At 44.6% G+C, this 24,673-nt stretch overlaps 1 protein-coding gene across 1 annotated transcript in view; it reads left to right on the top strand.

The window, feature by feature from the left end:
• Nucleotides 1-5,267: 5,267 nt before the first annotated feature.
• Nucleotides 5,268-24,673, top strand: part of DSCAML1 (DS cell adhesion molecule like 1) — a 529,481-nt gene continuing 510,075 nt past the window's right edge. The window contains 1 exon segment of the mRNA XM_043998101.1: nucleotides 5,268-5,437. Coding sequence (XP_043854036.1) covers nucleotides 5,392-5,437 — 46 coding nt within the window. The 5' untranslated portion in view covers nucleotides 5,268-5,391.

The following is a 24,673-nucleotide window of genomic DNA, read 5'->3' as shown; positions in this document are numbered from 1 at the left end:
GCATTAAAATCAATATATTTTACTTTATTTTACTACTTTAATTTCTAAATTAATGACCTTTGCACTAGGATTCAACAAACCACCTTATGAAAGGGAGAACCTGGTAGAAGAGAGAAGAGTTGAGACTTTCAACTTATGAACACACAACCATCTTACAATCCACACAAGGGATGGAGCTTATGGATCAAGCAGCTGCCCTAGGAGGAAAAGCAACTTAGTTTGGCTGAAACTCATGATGCCCTCTGGTGGTGTGTGGTTCTTACATAAATAGAGTAAAATCAGAACCTTAGAGGTAGAATGGAGCCTAAAGATCACCTAGTCCAATTCCCTCATTTTACAAATGAGGAAACTGAGGGCCAAATAGGCTAAGTGACTTGCTCATGGACCCATAGTCACTAAGTAATAACTGTTCCATTAAAATAATAAAATATTTTTCATGATAAAGAAAAATTCTATAATATATTAATTTTTTCAATTAAATCACTAAGTTGCCTATCGTTCTTGGTGATGATTATTGTCCTAATACCGTGAGGCAAAATATATACCTTCAACATAGTAATAATCATTTAAAAATACAATTTCCAATGCCCTTCCAAACACAATGAGGCGAAACATTTATCTAGAACTTTCAGGAGGATAGAGAACCTTCTGGAAATGATTTTGTGATATAAAAAACTTGAATGTTGGGGAAGCTAGGTGGCGCAGTGGATAGAGCACTGGCCCTGGAGTCAGGAGGACCTGAGTTCAAATCTGGCCTCAGACACTTAATGCTTACTAGCTGTGTGACCCTGGGCAAGTCACTTAACCCCAATAGTCTCACTTAAAATGAAATAAAAACTTTTTAAAAACTTGAATGTTAATGACTCTATTTTACTGGTGAAGAAATTGAGACACAAAGAGGAAAGTGACTCATCTAAGGCCATATAGCTAATAAGAGGCAGGTAATTGTCTTGTTAAAATAATCGTGGCTATTTGTTGTTGAATACAAATATTCAAAATGAAATAGTTTTATCCTTTTAATAAACAGAGAGAGAGAGAGAGAGAGAGTTGCATGATGGATAGAGAGTAGCCTTGAAGCTCAGAAGTTCTGGATTCAAGTCCTACCTTTGACCCAAACTGTGTGTAATCCTGGGCAAGTCACTTAACCTTTCAGTCCTCTAAGCCAGGTTTCTTAAACTTTTCCCACTCATGACCCCTTTTTACCGGAGAAAATTTTCTGTGACATATAAGTATGCAAGATAGATATGCATAACCTTTGACTGTTATCAATTTTTTCGAGACCCCCACATTCAGTTACTTGACCCCAATTTAAGAAGCTAGGCTCTATGCAACTTTCTAAGACCGTAAGTTGGAAAGGAGGAAACAAACATTGATTAAGTGCTATGTACCAGGCACTGTGCTAAGTGCTTATCAAATATCTCATTTGATCTCCACTACAACCCTGGGAGATGGGTGCTACTATGAAGAAACTGAGGCAGTGGTTAAGCTACTTGCCCAGGGTCATACATCGAGAACGTGTCTGAGGCTGGATCTGAATGCAGATCTTGCTGACTCAGAGGTCCAGTGCTCTATTCACTGCACCACCCAGCTGCAGAAAAAGGTAATGACCTATATTGATAGGGGGAGTTTTCTCACCTGGCAGTTCTCTCTAACGAGGAAATCATATGTCCAGTCTCTGTCCCTAATTAAAGTTAACATGCCTGTTGTTTTTGGTGAAGGTTTTTGTCCTTTTGTCTCTTCTTTCAGGTTTAGTGTCAATGGATCCACAGTTTCATTGATGTGGGAGTTCTCTCTCTAGGTGCAAATCCTACCCATGCGTCCTTCAGAATGATTCTTGTCCATATTTTTCAACAGAGCCTCCAAAGAAGATTTCCACAGTTCTCTGGATCCCATCCAACATAAGGCAGTCCACCTGTTATCCCTTGCTCCCCTCAGAAAACCAGGCTCCATCCTCTCCCGATCATATGTGACCCTGAACGCATCTTTGATGCCACTTTTTCTTGCATATAAGTCATCCATGGTGATGTGCTGAAGTTTCAGATACCAGTTCCCCTCCGGGTACAATAAGGTAAGACAGAACACGCCAATAACCACAATTAACTTCAGAATGAACAATTCTGAATTGCTCAGAATTAGCTTTTCTAAGACTTTAAAAAGTATCTGCTTCACAATAGTATACACAGCACTTTGGGGCTTGAGGGGAACTTGGAGGCCATCAACCTCAACCCCTTCATTTTACAGATGAAGAAACTGAGGCACAGAGATGTTAAGTAACTTGCCCAGGGTCAGGCAGCTAGCGAGTGGCTGACTCCAAGTCCAGCACCCTCCCCACCTCACGGTGCTGCTTCTCAGCTTTGGAAAATAAAATAACTGAATTATCATTTAGGTTTCCAAGGAAACAACATATCAAATTTAATGACAGTTCTAAAATGCTCCCTTCACTAACAATTTCTCTATTTCCTTGTCCTAGATGGAGGGGGCCCTGGGTTTTTCAAGGCTACAGCATCGAAGTACAAGGTTTGAAGTGTTCTACTGATGGAAAGGCCTCAAGAATGAGTCTGGTAAGAAATAGAGATACAGGGGCAGCTAGGTGGCGCAGTGGATAGAGCACCGGCCCTGGATTCAGGAGGACCTGAGTTCAGATCCAGCCTCAGACACTTAACACTTACTAGCTGTGTGACCCTGGGCAAGTCACTTAACCCCAATTGCCTCACTTAAAAAAAAAAAAAGAAATAGAGACACATGTATAATGTTGTCTATTAGTTATCTGAGCTTATTATTTTACTAGCCTAGCTAAGTTGGCAGAGGCTCATCACCAGTTTGGCCATGGGATAATGATATGATTGGGGAGGGGTGTACATCAACCCTTGATGAACATTTACTTATAGAGGAAAGAAATCACCCCAAGAAAAATCAGAGCCCAAAAGTATTTGCGTTTGTGGCAGTGTGGAGGTTTTGTGTCTGGGTCTATGCTTGTGTTCCGGGTTAATGTGAGTTTATAGTTACCTGGGAGCATTCATATTTAAATGTATGAGTGCCCCTATTTACATTTGGGCATGAATGGATTTCTGTGGGTGTCTATGGGTTTCCACCCATACCTTCAAAGCACCCTGGAGATCCTGCTGAGAGTCAGCACAGCATTCCAAAAATAGGGCTGGATTTGGAGTCTAGCTGAGGTCAAAACCTCGTGCTGGTACTTGCTCGCCGACTGGACTTGGGAAAGTCATTTTACTTCTCTGGGACTGTTTTCTACTCCATGTAATAAAGGGATTGGAGTAAATAACTTCTTTTTTTTTCTTTCTTTTTTTTTTTTTTTAGTGAGGCTAAAGTGGGGTTAAATGACTTGCCCAGGGTCACACAGCTAGTAAGTGTTAAGTGTCTGAGGCCAGATTTGAACTCAGGTCCTCCTGACTCCAGGGCCAGTGCTCTATCCACTGCGCCACCTAGCTGCCCCGTAAATAACTTCTAAGATCTACTCCAGTTCTGGATCCTATATGCTAACTGCTTTTGCAGTTTGGATGCTGAGGGAGAAATTGAGAGCCAAGCATTTGGGATGATGCGTTCCAATGGGGGTTTGAGGGTAGGGAAGAAAGAAAAGCCTCCTCCATTGCTCCCTAAAGGCCCCTGCTCTCCCCTACAGGTGGTTCCCTACTTTTATCCTTCCCTGCTTAGTGGTTTATTTTTGGCAGTGCCTAGCCAAGTGCACTGGGTCAATAGGCTTAGTTTTCAATAACCGGATTCCTCCCTGCCTGTTCTTGTAAAGAGAGGAGGCAGGATGTCAGGATGATCACAAACACTAGGAAGAGGCCTTCAAGTGTCCAGACTTTGGGGTAAAAAGTGAATAATTCTTTAAAAGCAGTTATTTGGCATCATGAAAGTGACCCGGGGTTGTTTAAGTGCCCTATGCTTTTAAATGTAACTATAACTCGCTCAAAATGGTTTAGGTAGTTAGACAGCCTTGGAGTTGAGCTATATGGTGAAGCTGGGAGGAAAGGGGAGAGGAGAAGAAAAAAATTAAAACCTGTCTGTAAAACGGAACATTCTGGTGTGGCTTGAGGAGGCAGTTAGAGATTCCTGTAACCCCAGAATGGGGGATGAGGGAGGGAGGGTGAATTCACAACTGTTTCAGCTCTGCAAGCAATTCTCTCTCTTTTTGGGTAAATTACATGCCCTCTCGGTGTCCCATGTTTCCCAGGAAATGGTGTGTGTGTGTGTGTGTGTGTGTGTGTGTGTGTAGGGGGGGGAGCCTTGGGCTTTCATAGTGAAAAGAAGAGGATCCCTTCTGCCTGACATCAGGGGTCCCTCTCCAAGTCATCCAGAAAGGAAGGAAACAGATTAATGGTAATATGGCTCCCGAGATCTGATGATCTATCTTTACTTAAGCCTCGCTTACCTTCATTACCACTAACCTTATCCAGGTTGGAGTAAGGATCCTTTTGGGTGACTGCTTTGGCTGAGGGTTAGTGTGGGCTGGGGGTAAGGAGATGACATGGAGGTGGGGGAAGTGGATTGGGAGGAAGGTTAATTATTTTTGTCTCAGAGGGTGCCAGTTAGGAACTTACTGATTCCTGAAGTCAGCACCTCTCCTCAACACCTGAAGGGTGGAGTCACCTGCCAGCTCTTCCGCGTAGTCCTAGAAAAGCCCCAGCAGCATCCCCACTCCCACCCCAATCCAGTACAAAGTGCTGCAGTAGTGACATCAGTTGTGAAAGGATACTGAGTTCCCAGTTAATCATGTAGGAAATACTGAATCCAGCTTGATTTTTATTCAGCGTGGCCCTTGTTAGGGGTAGAGGCTGGGGGAGAAGCTAAACTGAGTCAGAAGGGAAAGGGAAGAGACTGACCCAAGGCACTGAGGCAGAAGATCCTAGCTGTTCTGGATCCTGGCACCTTCTCACTAACATCTTCCTGTATGATCATGGCACACAAATAACATATGCATGTATGTAGATGATGTGTTCCGTTAACCCATAAAGCAGAGACCCCTTCCCCCCAACACCCCGACCTCTTAGCTTCAGGTGAAAGAAGGGGACCAGGCGGGGCTGCACCCGTCTGGGTCCCCACCTCACACGCACCTCCCCCATTCTCCTCCCTTCGGGTTGGGGGCCATATGGGCTTGAAGCTAGACGCTGTGCTCCCCACACAGGGTGCCGCTGGGGGGTGGGGGGTGGTGGCGGGGGCGGGGAGAGCGGCCGCCTAGCCCAGCCCTGGCGATGACAGGAGCTGGGGAGCGGAGGAGGGAGGAGCTGCCGAGAGCTGGGCTGGGGAGCAGCGAGAGCGGAGCGGGGCGCGGAGTACGGGCGGCTGGGAGCGCGCTACAGCGGGGGAGAGGCGCTGCTGCACGGCCGGCCATAGGACCACCTCCCCGGGAGAATAGGGGCTCTTTATGGCATGTGGCTGGTCACTTTCCTCCTGCTCCTGGACTCTTTACACAAAGGTGAGCCCTGCTTGGGAAGGGGATGGGGGTGGGGGTGGGGGAGGAGAGCATTAGGAGAGAGACGGGTGCACAGCTTGTCCAAGCTGGACTTTGGGGACCGAGGTTCCGTCCCATCTCCGGCGGGGCGCAGTAGGGGTTGCCTCATTTCCCGGATCAGAGGGGGAGCCAAGAACCGGGACGGGAGGCTGGGGACTAGTCCTACCTCCCTCAGCCTTCTCTCCCTCGGGTTCGCTCTGTTTCCCCGCTAGCTGCCGCTGGTGGGGAGGGGGGGGTGTAGAAGGAGGAGAACGGAGGAAGGGGAAGAGAAGGGAAAAGGAAGAGAAAAAGAAGAGGAAAGGGAAGGGAAGGGAAATGCATCGCCCCCAGGACTATTCACCTCCCGAGTTCTGCCCCGGAACACGGTGATCCCGCGCCCCCTCCTGCCCCGCCCCCCCTCCATCCCCTCCATCAGCTCCAGTGGATCACTTGCCATGGGACCCAGTAGGTAGCTTCCAAGTGGGGATCCAGTTCCCATTGAATCACCCCACTCCTTACCTAGCAGCTTTATCCTACCCTTCCCTCTTCCATCCTTAACATATACCTGGGGGGGGGGGATGGACACTATCTGAGCTTGACTCGCTGCTCCCCCTTTTCCCTCTGGGGGTTCGGTCCGGAGAGGTGAGGTCTGCCCAGACTCAAGTTTGTTCCTTACACACTGATCTTATTTCTTGGACCCAGAGGCTGCCCCCTCTCCGGCATCCCGTGGCGCCTCCGCCTGCCCCAAGGTGAGAGAGCCGCGACTCCTTCGTTTGTTCTCTGGGCAGTAGGGAGCGGCTCCTCTCGGGGACGGCGATCCCGGCCCTAAGTGGCAGAGGGACCATCTCCCCCTCCTCCAGTGGGGGTTGCTAGGGGTGGAGTCAGGTGTCCGGCATGTCCAGACCTGCAATCCAGGCCCTGTGCACCTGCTCTGAGAGGAAGCGGGGACACGCGGGGGGTGCTCCTCGAGACACCTGGGTACAGAACTAGGAAGTGAGGATGGCCCCGAGTTCCCCTGATGCCCTTCTCTTGGGACGAGGGTAGAAGATTTTGGCCGACTGGGCTGCTGAACTCCGTGGCCCTTGCCCTCTTTAATACGCGCGTGCAGAACACACACACACACACACACACACACACACACACACACACACACACACGCACGCACACACACGCAAACACGCGCGCGCGCACATACACACACACACACACACAAGCAAACACGCGCGCACGAACACACACACACACAGCTCCACCTGTCCAACCCGCCGCCTCCAACTTTTCTCCTTCTCTCGCCCTCTGGGGCGCTCCGTCGCCCCTTTGCCCTGGCAGGCAGGACTGGGGACTCTCCCCTCTGGGTGGGTGTACCAAACACCCAGAGGCTCCTTGAAGCTCCCTGGAGGGACCCCAACCCCGCCCTTGCAGATGCTACTTACCCCGACCCAGACTTAGGGGGTTGGGATACCCCGGGGAGGGAGAGGAGGAGGAGTAGAAGGGATTAAAATCCGTTCGTGGGTTTAGGGATGGGGAGGTGGGATCGAATCACTCGCGTTTTGCCGGTTTCGGCCCAGCCAGCTGGAGGCTAGGATGCGCTTCCCCGCTTTGCCTGGCGAGGAAGGGGTGGGGGGTACGGTCCAGAGGCCAGGGAGGACACTAAGTTGCGGAGTTTACTTGCAGGTGGATGGGCAATGGGGGTTCCAGGTAACCTGCAAGGCCTAACATAGAGCAGCGTAAACCCCGTTCCTACCACGGGATTAAAGTCTGGCGACTCCTCTCTCCTTATACCGGATCAAAAAGCCACCTCTCTTTCTCCCCCTTCCAACCCCATAACTCCCTTCTCCCACCCCACCCTAGTTTCCCTCCTTCCTCTCTCTCCCTTTGGCTCCTCTTGCCTCCCTCCGCCCCCACAGGCTTGCTCAAGCTCTAGGCTTTAATTACATTAATATTAAAAATACATAAGGTGAGGAACGGCAGCTCTCTCTCTCTCTCTCCTCTCTCTCTCTCTCTCTCTCTCTCTCTCTCTCTCTCTCTCTCTCTCTCTCTCTCTCTCTCTCTCTCTCTCTCTCTCTCTCTCCCCCCTCCTTCTTTTCTCTCTCTGTCAGTCTCTCTGTGTCTGTCTGTCTGTCTGCCCCCCTCTCTCTCTCTTTCTCCCCTTTTTCCTTCCTCTCTCAGGCTCCTTCCCCTTTCCACCCCTACTCTCATTTCCCCTTCCTAGCCTCTTGTTAGTCAGGCAAAGAAGCCCCACCATATGCAGGCTGCTGCCACACTCTCCCAGCTTTGTCCTCCAGCCCCTTTTACCCCCTTCACTTTGCAGATGCTCCTTTCCCTGGTCCCCTCCCCCCCAATCTTTGGGACAGGGACAGGAGGAACTTCAACTTCAGGCTAAAGACTCACCCCCCCCCCTTCCCTCCAGGAAAATCTGCATTAATAAATGAAACCTTAGCTATTTGATAGGAAGCAGGGGGAGGTGGGAGAGAAAGCCAGAAGGCACAATACCAAGAGAGGAAAGATTGCCTTTAACTTGAGGATGAAGTTTCTAGGGTGGGCTGTGAGCCAATGGGCAGCATGATCCTGGCAGAATGAGGCAAGGGGCCTGGATGGTGGGTTTGACTCTGTGGTAGCTTTGGTACCATTGCAGTTTGGAATGAAGCTCCCCCTGGTTTGTGTACCAGTGATGCTCATCATGCATGCCTTTCTTTCTCTTTCTGCCCTTAATTGGGTCTCAGGCGCCATGCTGGATTTGGTAGCTGTTCTACCTTGGGGGTGGGGGAGGCACTGGATAAGATAAGGTTTGGTGTTTTCTCTCTTATTGCCATTCACAGTGGAGACAGAAGAAAATGTAAATGTTTGAGGCTGCTGTTTCAGGAAATGATATCCTCCTGTAATAATTTGTATGTCCATCTGTGAGGCTGGAGAGAAGGCAGAACAAGAAGGGGGAAAACAAGATGAGATTGGAAGGGGTAAACCCCTTGGGTGAACTAAAGCAGTTAGTGAATAGGTTTAAAACCGCTATTAATCCTCTTCTCTTCAAAATATTTTATTTGATAGAAACCAAGCACATGTTGATCTCATCTCCCGGAGCTAAACCTGGGGAATTATTTTAATAATTGGTTATTGAGCTTCCAATGACGTCTTATTATTGCAAAGGCAAACCCAGATTTGGGCATCTGGATGAAGCCCATCTCTGCTCTCAGTGCATTTAGGACGGTTGCTATAGTCAGCGTGCCAGCATCTGTGTTGCGTGAATTTGCATTTCTACAGTGTAAAATAACAACCGTCCGCAGCCCTAAAATTCCTGTTTTCTAAAAGCCAAAATAATGCTTTGCATTGATTTTTCATTTTCCACCAAAGCCACAGGGACTGGGGGCTCATGTTTTGTTTTGTGTTTTTTTTCCTCCCTAGAAGACCAAATTAAAAGCCTCTGTCAAGCCATTAAGAAAATCTCCCATGCTCTGTGTGGTGTCTAATTAAAAAGGGGGTGGGAGTGGGAAATACATTTTTTAAATATCCTAACAGCAAAGCAACTTCTTGAGCTGGGGGAAAGCATCGGGGATTGAGCAGTGGGGGGAAGAGCAGAGGGAGAAGACCCGGGGACTTCATTACTGGAACAACACGATGAAAAATGGAATTGCTTTAATGCCCGATAAACCTTTCAGACCCTTCATATTTCTGGGCATCAAAGGCAGCTGCCTTTAATCTATTTCTGCAGCAGGATGGGGAAGCTCAATTAGAAACATCATGCAAGTAAGCAGTTGACCCAAAGACAGAACTGAAGTTGAGTGAGTCCCAGTGGACTGGGGCTACCTGCTCATTTCTTTCCCTTCAGGAAGAGAAAGGCAGTTGGTCAGCAAACAAATGGGGAATTTAGCTGAGCAATGGCTTACTAGACAAACAAGAGAGGAGATCTGAAGCAGAGCAGGGAGGATGAGGAACAAACAGGGAGTGTTTAGATTGTAATCCCACCAGGCAAGTGAACTGCCTAAATGCTTTTCAGGATGCTGCCAAGGCGCTGGGGGGAGCAAAAAGAGGGTCAGATCTGAGTTCAATCCTTGTCCTACTACCTTACTATCTGTTTGACCTTGGGTCAGTCATTTCCCTGACTGGACCTCAGTTCCTTCATTGATCAGTTGAAGGGAATCAGACTAAATAATCTTTTTGCTGTAACCTCTTCCAGTTTTAAATCCAATGACAACCTTCAATGGCCATCGCCTCTTATTTCCTAGAAGGCTGATGGCCCTTAGTTTAGGGTCCTTGGAATAGCAACAATAGTTTACAGGCAGTGGATCTTAGTGATACAACCTCCCCGTCCTTGCTGGGTTGAAGATAATTTGAATTCTTGTGCAAGGGGGACAGGAATGAGAGGCAGCCATGATAGAGTAGATAGGGTGCTAGACTTGGAGTTAGAAAGACCTGGGTTCAAATCCTGATGTAGACACTTATTCCCTGTGTGCCTTAAGGGACCAGGATCAGGACCAGGACCAGAGCAGGCTCAGGTTTGTGGATTAATTTGCCCCTGTGGATTATTATCTAACCCAGATGATGGGCCATATCACATCTGGTTTTCTCGATCAGCAGGATACCTCCTTTCCTTGGGCACAGAGACTGCTCAGTGTTGCCTCTCTTTCCTTCTGTGTTAGAGGGTCTTCTGTTCCCAATCCAGGCTCCCCCCAATTTATTTGGGGTCTTCTAGGGTCAGAGCACCAATTTCTCTGCATGACTGAGCAGCCCCAATCTCTCTGGGCCTGTGCATCTGGAGACCAGACTGCAGGGTTGGGGCTGGGAGTCTGTGTTAAAGAACACTGAGGAATGGGGGTGGGGGGGTGTCATTCATCCTTTTTACTTGACTGAAGTCCTCTTGCTCATCTCTCTGATGAGGTGCAGGGGGTGGAGAAGAAGGGACGAGAAGAGAGAAGACAGTGGGGGATGTACACACCGGTTAATAGGAATCCAGTGCTAACATCAGCCATCTGTCGAGACGTGCAGATTCCCCGGAAATAGAAGGAGCTGATGTTTATCATTATGGTTCATAGATGGAGAAGCACTTGCTGATAGTGAGGGGAAGCTGATTACTGAGTAGTCAAGGCCTCAAATCTGACCTGCCTCTCTCTCTCTCTCTCAGATTCTCTCACCAGCTGGGCTTATTTCCCCCTCTCTGGTGCTTTTCAACCTAAACAAGTGTCAGATGGGTCCTGAGAATCCCAGGCTCCGTGCCTCCCTTCCCCCCAGCAGAGTTCTCCCTTGTCACTTCCTCACTCCACACCAGAACAACTGCTGATGCTAATAACAGCTTATATTTATATACCTCTTTAACAAAATTGCTTCCTTACAACAACCCCATGAGGTAATTAGTGTAAGGATCACCCCGTTTTATAGATGAGGAAACTGAGGCTTACAAGAGCTAAGCTACTTGCTCTAAGTCACACTGCTCCTAGTGCAATTTTTTTTTGTTCTTCCTCCTCCCACCACCCCCAGTATACTAGTGGGATCAGAATCTAGGAGAGCAGACAGGAATGACTATTTCCTAGAGGGGGAAAGAAAAAGCCCTACAGCTATCTAAGATCAGCACTCTTGACCAAGTAGAACAAGGTCAGGCTCAGGAAGACAAACCGCTGCAGAGAGCCTTGGGACATGGGGCTGGGGGGACAGGTAGACAACAAAACTTCCTTCCAGCTACCAGCTTTTCTAAGTCACCTCCGCAGTACTTGTTTTCCAGACCATTCTAGGAAGTTTGTACCTCTCTACTTCCCCCATTACTCCTTTTTTTTTCTTTTTTCTTTTTCTTTTTCTTTTTTTTTAAAGCAGGGAAATGAGGGTTAAGTGACTTGTCCAGGGTCACACAGCTAGTAAGTGTCAACTGTCTGAGGCCGGATTTGAACTCAGGTACTGTTGAATCCAGGGCCGGTGCTTTATCCACTGCGCCACCTAGCTGCCCCCCCATTACTCCTCTTTGAAAACATCTTTTTATTTCCCCCCCCCCCCCAGATCAGAACTGGGGACAGTAGGGGAAAGTAGGGAGAGAAGGGCAAAGTTCTTAGGAGTTTCTCCATATGACAAAAGGCAAACCAGGTCTGCTCCCTTCCTTCTAATCCTTCCCTCATGCACCCTTCTTTTCTGTATTGAACAATATTTACAGTTGCCAAAGTCCTTCCTTATCTCTAACTCACAGTTCTTCTGTTGTGGTTTAATAATGCATCTTCTTTTTCTGATCTGACTTATTCCCCAAAGTCCAAACAGGGGGAGGGCAGATGGGAGCATTTCCCATTTGTTTCTTTTATTTTTTCCCACTGATCAGATCATCTCAAAAGATAGATATAGATATGTGGATATCTATAGATAGATTGTTCAGTTGTGTCCAACTCTCTGACTCCACTTGGGTTTTCTTGGCAGAAATACTGGAGTGGTTTGTCATTCCCTTCTCTAGCTCATTTTACAGATGAGGAACTGAGGCAAACAGGATTAAGTGATTTGTACAGGATCATACAGCTAGTAAGTATCTGAGACCTGATTTGAACTCAGGTTCTCCTGACTCTAGGGCTGGTGATCTCTCCACTGAGCTACCTAGCTGCCCATAGATGATAGATAGATGATAGATAGATAGATGGATGGATAGAAAGATAGATAGATGATTGACAGATAGATAGATAGATAGATGGATGGCTAGATAGATAGATAGATAGATAGATGGGTAGATAGATGGATGGATGGATAGATAGAGATGGATAGACATATTTAAACATAATTGGTTTCCTTTGCAGTTATATATATATATATACATATATATATATATATATATATATATTTTTTTTTTTTCTTTTTGGTGAGGCAATTGGGGTTAAGTGACTTACTTGCCTAGGGTCACACAGCCAGTGAGTGTCAAGTGTCTGAGGCCGAATTTGAACTCAGGTCCTCCTGAATCCAGGCTGGTGCTCTATGCACTGCCACCACCTAGCTGCCCCTGCAATTCTATTTTAAAATATTATTTTGAGAAGTAATCCATGGGATTCAACAGACCTCCAGATGGGTCACAAAACAAAAAAAGGTTAAGAATCCCTGGTTTGTATGGTGTTGGGAATGGAATGGTATTGAGGGATGACAGGCAATATAGTCTAGTAGAAAGAACCCTAGGCTTGAAGTTGTAACGACTGGAATGACACCAAAGAAAAGCTGCATGGCTTGCCCTCAGACACCTTCTCCTCATGGCGGAGCTTTCCTACAGTAAGTCTCCAGCAGGTGGCATCATTCCAATCGTTACAAAGGATTTAATTCTGTCTCTTTTGTTTACAACTTGTGTGAGCAAATTCATTTGACCCTTCTGGGCCTTAGTTTACTTATCTTTAAAGTGAGGGGGCTTGACCTTGATGATCCCTTATGTTCCTTTGGGCTCTAAATTTATACTTCTATGTCTTGTATTTTTCCAAGAAAAAATGGTAGGTGGTATCTCCTCTGTCATTCTGCCCCCACCCCATCCCCAACTTGGGGAGAAGTCTTGAGGTCAAAGGGATGTCCAAAAAGACTCAAAGCTTGCAGAATTCATTTGATATCAGGGCAGAAGCCCATGCAAGATTCTGGGGGCTCCCTGGACCACATAATGACACAATTGGCTCAGTTCTTTGTTCTTCTGTGTCTGGACACTTGCTTGTCCAGCATTAGACCATCACTTACTCAGATCTTCAGGTCCTGTTCTGAGCAGCAACATTAAACTATAGTGTCAAGGTCTATGCTTTTCTAGGGCAGATTGGACTGCCTAGACCTTAAAACACAGGAAAAAAAGAAAGAAGGAAACAGCATTTAATCTTCCTATTATCTGCCAGGAACTTTGCTCAGTGATTTACAGTATTATCTCATCTTATTCTTACAACAATCCTAGGAAGTAGGTGCTATTATTTTCCCCATTTCACAAGTGAGGAAACTGAGGCAGACAGAGGTTTGAACTGAGTCACACAGCTAGTAAGTGTGTGAGGCCAGATTGATTTCAGATCTTCCAGACCACACTCAGCATTCTATCTACTGCCCCATCTAGTTACCCTGAAGATGAAGCTACCTATAATGTTGTTAACCCATTCATATTTATTCCAGGATTTCAGGAATCTGTGACCTCATGGATGTGAAGACTTTCCTGGTACAGAATACAACCCTATCTGTACCTTAGTAGATGTTTCACAAGATGATGTGTTTTAAAAAGTCCTCATTTTCTATTGGCCAACCCTTAGAACTCTTGCAATGAAATCGAGTTTCCACTTGGTGGGACCTGTCAGAGATTGATCTCTACTGGTTTAACCTCTGAGAACCCAGGTTCACCTCCTCATAGCAGTGAGGCATCAGGGGACCATGGTGGAGGGGTCAGTTCATATGGCATCAAATAATGCATTTGCATAGTGCTCTGTGGTTTGCAAAGCACAGAGGCATGATCTCATTTGATTCTTCAAGTAACCCTATGAGGAAAGAAAGACAATGCAATGAAGAGAGTGATGGACTTGGAAGTCAGAGACTTCAATCTAGATCTTGTTCCAGAGCTTTCTAGGGACAGCATCTCTTCATGGGGAGTTCCCTACACCAAGAAGACTACAGGTCTCGTTTTTTTAAAAAAAAATATCATTTGCCTTTATAAAGAACTTTAGGGTTTATAAAGTACTTTTCTCAGAACCACCCTATTAGGTACAACTACGATATAAGTGCAACTGTAACTAACCACATGTCACAGATTAAAGGCAAAGTGACAGAGAGCTAGTAACTACTGTATCCTAAACTCATTCCCAGGTCTTTTAAGGATAAGTCTAGTTCTCTTGTCACTGCATGGCATTGCATCTATAAATCCTAATTCCAGTTCTTCCCTAATAGCCATTCAGCAAGCACTGAGGCACCTTATAAACAATATTAGAGAGTTGATGAAAGGACTGGATGGCTATTGAGTTGTTCTCTTGATAACACAGGCCCTCCATTTGGCTATCCTGTTCCCTGGGTACCAAGTGGGAATGGAAGTGGGAGGAGAAATAATTTCTTTTCATAGACCGTTAGGCAGATGAAAAAATTGGGGCTCAAAAAAATTGGAATGACTTACATAAGGTCAGATACATAGCAAATGACCAAACCTTTAACCAAGGACTTCTACCTCTGAACAGTGCTCATCTACACTGCTTTTCTAAAGCTACAACTAGAATGGTTTCTAGAAACTTCTTTCAAGTAGCCATTAGTCCTTAGAAGATATGAGGTTGATAGATTTTAGGAGTGCTTCTAGGTTGGCAATGAAAGGATTATTTCCCTAATTTCTGGAGATTCCACCAATGGAAACAAGATAGATTTGTGGGGTATATATTGGTTTATATTCCTCTTTCACCAAAGAAAGTGACCAGATGCAAAGATGAAAAGACACAAGATCTATGATCCCCAAATAAGCAGATCATCTCACTTCAATTATCCAATACAGTTTATTGATTGAGTTCCCCAGGATATTTTGAGGTCTAAATTTGTAGTATGGGGATTTATCATCTGTCAGTTCACACAGGAGATGGTGAGTTTCTGATGTACACTCTAGGTAACTAAGTTATGTCTTGCTAGGCATTTGGTAAGTGCCAAATTTTTATAGCAGTCAGTGATATGTTGCGCCATTTATACCATTTCCTTGTATAATTTCTATATTGTTTACTAAATCGGGACTTCTTAAAGGTAATCCTTCTGTAATTTCTGTTGGCAATGACTTTGTCCTCAATGTGGGTAATAAACTTCTTCAATTCCACAAACAAATCTACATGATTCAGCCATTAGGTTTTTTTTTTGTTTTTTGTTTTTTAGTGAGGCAATTGGAGTTAAGTGACTTGCCCAAGGTCACACAGCTAGTAAGTGTAAAGTGTCTGAGGCTTGATTTGAATTCAGGTCCTCCTGAATCCAGGGCCGGTGCTATATCCACTGCACTATCTAGCTTCCCCTAGCCATTAATGGTTTTTTTTGTTGTTTTTCTTTTTGGTGAGCCAATTGGGGTTAAGTGACTTGCCCAGGGTCACACAGCTAGTACATGTCAAGTATCTTAGGTCGGATTTGAATTCAGGTCCTCCTCACTCCAGGGCTGGTGCTTTATCCACTGCACCACCTAGCTGCTCCCCATTAGTTTTGATATTTCTTTTTCAGCATAGTGTGGGCTGAGTTCATCTGTATATTGCCTATGGAGAGCCTTTTGATTCTATTCTATCCTTTTTTTTTTTTTTTTGGTGAGGCAATTGGGGTTAAGTGACTTGCCCAGGGTCACACAGTTAGTAAGTGTTAAGTGTCTGAGTCCGGATTTGAACTCAGGTCCTCCTGAATCCAGGGCCGGTGCTCTATCCACTGTGCCACCTAGCTGCCCCTGAATGTAAATCTTTTTGTTTTTGTTGTTTTTTGTTGTTGTTGGGACAATGAGGGTTAAGTGACTTGCCCAGGGTCACACAGCTAGTAAGTGTTGTCAAGTGTCTGAGGCCGGATTTGAACTCAGGTACTCCCGAATGCAGGGCCGGTGCGCCACCTAGCAGCCCCCCTGATTCTATTCTTGAACCTTAGCCATTTCAAGGCACCAGACAGAGGAAAACCATTTTTAGTAATATTATAAAAGTCCAATGGTGTTTACCTATTATAAGATTTCCTATTTTTCATTATTTATTATTGTCATCATTGTTAATGCATAGGTTAGATGACCACTTGTCAAGAAAGTAGCAAAGGGGATACCTATGTATCTTATATACCCAGGTATCTTAGGTCCCTTCCATCTCTGACATTATGTGATTCAGTGATAAGAGGACCTTTCATGAGTCCTTGAGGCCTTGGGATTCTTTGGATACTCCTCTGAACTGCCAGGATGGACCCGTCTTTTGAGGGTAGCCTCACACCAGTAGAACATCCCAGATAGTCACTTGTCTTGGGTCACCTTTCAGGGTCTCTGGACACATCTCAATTGTCTGATAGCCTGATTCCTGAAGGAATCATCCTCAAAGCTATTTTGTGGGAGCAGCATTTGACATAAAGGGTAAAATATTTTGCATTGTTGGGGATGGTGGATGTGCCTCCCGTAGGGTGTGGGTACAGTGGACAAGCCTTATTTAACAGCTGTTTGCCTGGTTGCTTTAGAGAACTGGCTTTTGCCTTGGGTACCACCCATTGCCTCTCAGCTGCTTGTCTCCTCATCCCTGCATTCTCGCCCAGCCTCCACAAGATGTCATTTACTCCGACAGCCTCCAAGGTCACCACCTTCATTAAGAACAAAGTTATTCAAATATTCCCTAAGTAGTCATACTCAGATAAAACTGATCTTGAAGAGATGTGTGTGTATGTGTATGTGTATAAAATGCATACCAAACCTAGTTGGCATTATAAATTTATATGAAGAATGAGATATAATTACTATAATTTCAAAAAACTTAATAAGTCCTCATGGCTACCCCAAGGCTCTGTCTCATTCTCTCCCCTTTTCTTCCTACACAGAAAAGTCAGGGGTCATATGATGAAACAAGCCTGGCTGTTGTCACTAGGAGATGGGGGTTCTAGTCTGAGCATCCCTTAGTTGTGTGACCTTGAATAAATTCATTTTTTTTTTTTTAGTGAGGCAGTTGGGGTTAAGTGATTTGCCCAGGGTCACCCAGTTAGTAAGTGTTAAGTGTCTGAGGCTGGATTTGAATTCAGGTACTCCTGAACCCAGGGCCAATGCTGTATCCACTGCGCCACCTAGCTGCCCCAAAATCTATTCCTTATTACTTTTTTTTTTTTTTGCAGGGCAATGGGGGTTAAGTGACTTGCCCAGGGTCACACAGCTAGTAGGTGTCAAGTGTCTGAGGCTGGATTTGAACTCAGGTCCTCCTGAACCCAGGGCCAGTGCTGTATCCACTGCGCCACCTAGCCACCCCTGAGTAAATGCATTCTTTAGGCCTTAGTTTTCCATCTCTGTAAAATGGGCAGGGGAGGGGGGGACTGGTGTGTTGGATGACAGTGGCATAGGCAAACGAATGATCTCCGAGGCCCCTTCCAGTGCTTAAAGTCTGCATCTGAGTCTGGATCTTCATCTGAAAGGCCTTGCCCAGAAGGAAGGACCTGTTCCTCTGTCTAACATAGTCTTACTACTTCTCCTCACACTCTGGTGCTGAAGGAGGATGGTCTTCCTGGCTTGGAGGGGCTGAGACCCTTGTGATTGATAACTCTGGGAAAGGTTACTGTGAAACCCACTAAAAACAACAACAACAACAACCAAAACCTGGTTGTTTGTTTCTGGTGAAGCTGGTATCCAGTAGGATACTTTTTTTTTTTTTAAGTGAAGCAATTGGAGTTAAGTGACTTGCCCAGGGTCACACAACTAGTAAGTGTTAAGTGTCTGAGACCGGATTTGAATTCAGGTCCTCCTGAATCCAGGGCCAGTGCTCTATCCACCGCGCCACCTAGCTGCCCCAGTAGGATACTTTTCTGAGCAGGCCAGGTATATCTGGGTTTCTGAGCAAGTATTCTGGGTCTCAGGCAATTGCTATTTCCTTTTCTCTTTTGGAAAACTGCAAACAGTGTAGGTTCCTCTGCAGGCCACCAGTGAATGTTTCATTCATTCATTTACTCACTCATTCACTCATTCATTCATTTATTCACTCACTCACTAATTTACTCACTCACTCACCAATCGTTTATTAAATCCTTAGCTGGATCTGGGGAAATTGACATTCATTTCTTTTACTCAGTGAGAGAATACTGTCCAGAGGGTTATGTTAGACACCAGAAGGATAAAGAAAAGTAAAACAACAGATCCTACAGTGTAGTACAGGTCTGGAAAGGGTGGGGAGGGTGATATGACATGAAAGGAATGAAATAACTTTGAAACAACTATAATGCAGAATAGAATATGATAAACAGCATATGATAGACACAAAGTACTGTGTGAGATCCAAGGAAGAAAAACCAATTTCTGACTGGGGAAATCAAGGAAGGCTTCATGGAGGAGATATCATATAAGATAGGTTTTGAAGGATGAATAAAATTTAAATAGTGGGAGGTTAAGGTTGGCGGGGGGGGGGGGCGGGATAGAAGGGGGAAATTCCAGACATAGGGAACAATGTGAAAACACTGGATATGTATGAGGGAATAGGAAGTGTGGTTTGGCTTGAGTGTGGCATATGTGGAAGGGAGGAGTTTGAGATAAGGGCAGAGAGGTAGGAGGAAGTTGAATTATGGAGGGCTCTGATTGCCAAATTAAATAGCTTGGATTTGATAAACATAAACAGGAATCACTGAAAAGTTTTGATCAGAAAAGTGGCATGGTCAGATCTGCATTCTGGAAAGATTGATTTGGTAGTAGTGTATAGGAAAGTGTATATAGTCTCTCTCTTTTTCTTTTGTGGGGCTCATTGCCCAGGGTCACACTGCTAGTAAATGTCAAGTGTCTGAGGCCAGATTTGAACTCAGGTCCTCCTGAATCCAGGGCCAGTGCTTTATCTACTGTGCCACCTAGCTGCCCCCTATATAGTGTCTTTATGAGACAATGGCAAGTGTCTAGACAAGGATATCAGCTTCTCTTCTTTTCATCTTTCCTGAAATCTGGGCTCAAGAGTTTTTCCACAGGTTTAGCCACGCTGATGTTATAGGTTGAAGAGGTTTTCTTAGCTGGGAGCAAAGAACCCTGGCAAGCTTGACCTAGGTTTGAGTCCTGTGACTGGCTCAGTTTTTGACCTTGATTCAATCCCTGAACTTCCATGGGTCTCAGTTTCTTCAACTGTAAAATGTAAATGATGATCCTGCCTCTTCTCTCACAAGTAGAGTGTGAAGAGATCAAAGCTCTCTTGAGAAGAGATGCAATGGAAATGCATCAGAAATGAAAGAATTTTGCAAACAGATACCCCAAGGTCACCAGTCCATGCCTTCATCAGTTATTTTACAGGGGGATTTGGAAGAGAGAACGAGTGGTTATTTGGAATGTTTTGCTGTGATCCATTCATGGGGCGGCTAGGTGGCACAGCGGATAGAGTGCCAGACCTGAATTAAAATCTGGTCCTTATGAATAGTATAACACTGAGCAAGTGACTTAACCTTCATTTGCCTCAGTTTACTCATCTTTAAAATTGGGATAACAATATCACCTACTTGCCAGGGTTCTTGTGGGGAATCAAATGAACTAACAATTGTAAACCACTTAGCACAGTGCCTGGTACATAGTAGGCACTATGTAAATATTAGCTATTATTATAATTGTTATTATTACAACCTCTCGAATGTTATCAAATTCACTCATACATTCATTAATCTTTTTTTTTTTTTGTGGGGCAATAAGGGTTAAGTGGTTTGCCCAGGGTCACACAGCTAGTAAGTGTCAAGTGTCTGAGGTCAGATTTGAACTCAGGTCCTCTTGAATCCAGGGCCAGTGCTTTATCCACTGAGCCACCTAGCTGCCCCCCATTCATTAATCTTAAAGTCCTTCCAGTTGCATTTCTTGTAATGCTCTCTCCTTTTGAATTCTCACACCGTTTTATCCCTCTATACATACTCTGTGTTGTATCATTTGTATATCATCTCATATCCCCTGATAGACTGTATGCTCCTTGTGGGTAGGGAAAGTATCATCTTTTGTTTTGTGTCTCCCTCCCCGCCCCAAGTAAATTAATAAATTTGTTGTACATGAATGAATAAATGAATCTTGGGAAAGAAATCATGTGGTATTATGACAGTCCTTACTACTGCCTGAATTGATGTCATTATATGATAAATGACATTTCCGCAAGATTCCAACGACTCTGACTCTAAAGGACCCATGTTCCTCCAGGCTCTGCTTCCACCTCTTCCTAAAGGTTGAGTCATGGTCCCCCTCTCTAGAGCCAACCTTCCTTTGTTGTCAGGAGGCCTGGCTCAAACACATCATCCTGCTTAGAAAGTACAGTGAATAAGACATGCAAATATCACTAAAGGATGAGAACATGGTGAGCTGCTCTTTCTTGTGGGGGTGGTGAGACGTTAATATTTCAGTCCCATCCAGTTCCCATTTTTAGTGAAATAAGAGGATGATCCTGAGGTGATTCAATGGACATCTCAGGAGTAGCCAAGGCAAGGCAGCTTTGGAGGTAGTGGCCAGACTCAGAAGAGTGAGGAAATGGACAGAGAGGAAGGGGAACATTTGGGGTCTGTTTTTCCAGACACAAGCATCCTGCATGTTTTCTTCTTCTCCCCCCTAATCTAGGTGCTGAGACATGGGAGGGCAAATGAATGGCTGGAGGTTGTAGATAGATTTCAAGGGGCAATGACCCTGGAAACAGCAGCCCAGATGCCTGGGGGTGATTTCTGGTTTAAAAATATTGCTGTGCTATTTCTACATTTTTAATCTCTCAGCGATTTGGAGGCTGGTTTTTTTTTTTTATGAAACACAGCATTTGGATGATGCTCAGTGTTAAATGGTGAAAGATTAAATGTCTTTAACTCTGCGCGTCTGTCACATAACAACCAATCCCATAACCTCCATTTTCTATTAAAAATCCATTTCCCCCTTTGACCAGAAGCAGCTTTACTGGTAATCTGAACGTCTCTCTTTTTATTTATGAGGTATTTTTCCACTCCTTTCCTTTCTCTCTTTAAATATGCCTGATTCTGTCTGCATAGGGGATGGAGAGCTGATGGGGGAAAGACTGGGATTTAAGGGGATTGTTATAGTTTTCTAACCTGGAGATTTGATCTATAAATTAGGGCTTCTTTCCAAGGAGAGATGGAGGAGAAACCTGTTCTGAGTGGTTATTGGAATTTCAAAAGGACCAGAATTTGACTATTCCAACACTCAACGTCAAGAACATCCAGACAAATGTCAATCCTCCACATAGCTGCCAAAATAATCTTCCCAAAGTACAATTCCACTCATGTCATTCCTTTCCTCAAGAAACTTTAATGGCTACCCATCACCTCTAGCATAAAATACAAGTTCATGGTCTGGCCCAGCTTCATGTACCCTCTATTTCTGCCAAACTGGCTAACCTGAACTTAGCATTCCTTTGCCTCCCTCCATATCTTCACAATCTGTCCCCCGTGCTTGGCATCTACTTCTTTCTCTCTACCTCCTAGCCTATTTTATTTTATTTTATTTTTGTGGGGCAATGAGGGTTAAGTGACTTGCCCAGGGTCACACAGTTAGTGTCAAGTGTCTGAGGCCGGATTTGAACTCAGGTCCTCCTGACTCCAGGACCGGTGCTTTATCCGCTGAGCCACCTAGCTGCCCCCATTCCTAGCTTATTTTAAGGCTCAGTGTCACCTTCTCCACGAGGCTTACTATGATCCTCCTAATTGTTAGCATTGCCTCCTCCCAATTAGTTTTTATTTTGTTTCATATGTTTTGCATTTATTTATCTGTGTACTTATGGTTTCTTCCCAATAGCATGTAAGCTTCTCAAGGAGTTTGGCCCATTGGAAGGAATACAGCTTGGCTGTTTGCATGGACAACAACTAACTCGATATCTGTCCTAACAAAGGTGTTCATTAAATGTTTTTTGAATATATGAAGGGCAGGTAGTGAATGACTTGTTATAGTGATACTGGAAAGAGAATGTGGTGCTGTAAAAGAAGCAGTGGGTTTGGAGAGGATTCTTTTAGTGAAGCTCAGCTCTGCTACTTATCACCTTTGTGACCCCAAGTCAGTCATTACACCTCTGTGGGCATCAGTTTCCATACCTGTAAAATGAAAGAGTTGTTCTAGATGAAAGGCTCTCAAAGTCTAGTTTATGGACCCCCTGGGAGTCCCCAAGACCTTTACAGGGGGTCTGAAAGGTCAAGACTATTTTCATAACCATATTAAGAAATCAAAATATTCGTCTCTTTCCAACTACATATCTTTGTGAGATTCAGATTTTTTTTTTCACAGACTTCAGCCAAAACAACACATCCCAGCATCTCAATCTAAAAGCAGGTATGAGAATTTAGCTATCTTCTATTAAGCCAGATAGTAAAGAGATTTACAAAATTAAACAAAACAGTGCTATTCTCACTCAAGTTTAAAAAATATATAGTAATTTTTCATGAAAATGTTATGTTAATATAGAATGGGTTCCTTATTGTTGTTTTAAATGAATTAATAACTATTTTAATGTATTAGTTTTAATTTCTAATATGATAAATATTAATAGCTATGATCGATATACACCAAAGCTCTTTGGGCTCTCCTCAATCAAATCAGAAGTTTTAGATCCACTGGTCTACATCGTTCCTAATATTCCTTCTACTTGTAAATACAATAAACCTTGAATCCTACAGCCCTTCCAGTCTGCATTACTGAATTACATCCAGTTTTGTCACCTGATTACATGGCCTTGGATTACTCTCTAGCCCTAGCTTGTCTAAGTGTACCAGTTAGATCCCTATCTTGATTCACCTCAGTACTTTGCACAGTGAGGGATGCTGATGGGTACTTCATAATTTTTTGCTGGTTGAAATAATGAATGAATGAATGAACAAATGATTTTTAGGAGCCATTGTGTCTAAGAGGAAACTATGAGCATGTTTACATTGAGGAGGCACATCAGCTAAGGCATCTAATGGCAGTGAGATGAGGGGAGAAAAAAGGATTGTGTAGGGTATTGAAAGAGTGAGAATAGGTTGAGAGATTAGCAAGCAGTAATTAGATAGTGCTGATTTTGCCTACAGGTAATGATTCTCCCGCCAATGGGATCTGCTACTGCAGCAAGGCTAGCTGCAAGGACCCTTCAAGTCTATTCTTTGTAATACCTCCTGCCAGTCAGACAGTCAATCAAGCATTTATTATATTCTAGGCACTGTGCTAAGTTCTGAGGATACAAATAAAAGTAGAAAACTGGTAGTCTCCACTCTTATGGAGGAGACAACATGCAAATAACTGTGCACAAATAAGCTATATACAAGATAAACTGGAGATAATCAATAGAGGGAAGGTACTAGCATTGGAAGGCGATGGGGACAGGCTTCCTGCAGAAGGTAGAATTTTAGCTGGGATTTGAAAGAAGCTTCAAGCCAGGAAGCAGAGATAAAGAGAGAATGAATTCCAAGCATGGTGGACAGCCAGTGAAAGTGCCTGGAGTTGGGAGGTGGAGTGTCTAGTGTTAGGAACATCAAGGAGGCCAGTGTCACTGAGTGATTGGTTATAAGAAGTAAGTAAGGCCAGGCCTCTGATCCCTGTTCTACAAACATGGTGCCAGAGGACCTCGATGAGTGAGGTTCTTCCAGCTCAGGGCCAGGGCCAGTGAAAGAACTTTTAGCTTTCTAGCCATTGTGTGCTTCCTAAAGTTAGAGTTTGAGCTGGATCCTTTAATGGATGCCAGCCTGCTCATTGGAGTAAGCAAGGACATCAACTGCCACTCCCTACTCCCCCTCTTTCCCTGAAAAGCAGTAGGAAACAATGGAAATAACGTTATCCAGAGAGTAGGAAGCCTTGCAGTCCAGTCCTGTTTCTTGCATTAACTATGAAACCTTAATAAGTTATTCCCCCTCTCTGGGTCTCAGTTTTCTTATCTGTAAAATAAGGAGTTTATATTAGAAGACTCCTAAGGTTCTAATTTATGGTCCTATGACCTCTATGCCTCATTCTAGTGCTGCCATTTTGTGATTTTATGGAAGGTAAAAATATTTATATAAGACCTTTGGACTACTGGAAGAACTCCCCACTGACCCATCTGGAATCGCATCGCCTTGCCCTACAGATGCTATGCTCTATCTTGCACTTATTCCTTAATAATAAGGAAATATTTGCTGCTCGAGCTCAGAGGGACCTCAGTTTGTGCCTCAGTTTGCCTCTTTTCCTGGATTGTTTGCTTCTCTCTTCTGTCAGGTGAGCTGAGGCAAAATTAATGTTTCGTTAAGGACTCCCGGATTCGGGGCTGACAGGTACCTTGTGATTGTGAAATATGAACGGGATATAAGTGCAAAATGCTATTGTTTTACACCTGAGGGTGATGTTTCATAATGGCAATGTACTGTCAGGACAGTAAGCAAAAATGAATGGTTTGTCTAATTCTCCCCAACTCCCCCAGACTCAGAAGACAGCAGCTCACAGCCCAGGATTGGAGAAATATGAAGCTACTCTTCTTCTGCTATAAATTTGCAGTTTCATCAGCCTTGACAGGTGGTTGGACAATCCTAGTCAATTCATCAATTAAATCTACCAATTTGTAGTTGCTGAGAACCTTGTGTCCTTGGCTTTGGAGGAATCCGAGGCCCCAGAAAGCTCAGAGAAGGCAGCTCTGTCATTGTGGCTGATGTTTCTGCTCGGAGCTGAGGGAGGTGTGGGGAATGGAG

This window comes from Dromiciops gliroides, chromosome 3 (genome assembly GCF_019393635.1).
Source record: "Dromiciops gliroides isolate mDroGli1 chromosome 3, mDroGli1.pri, whole genome shotgun sequence".
NCBI lineage: Eukaryota > Metazoa > Chordata > Mammalia > Microbiotheria > Microbiotheriidae > Dromiciops > Dromiciops gliroides.
This window is presented reverse-complemented; position numbering and strand designations above follow the sequence as displayed.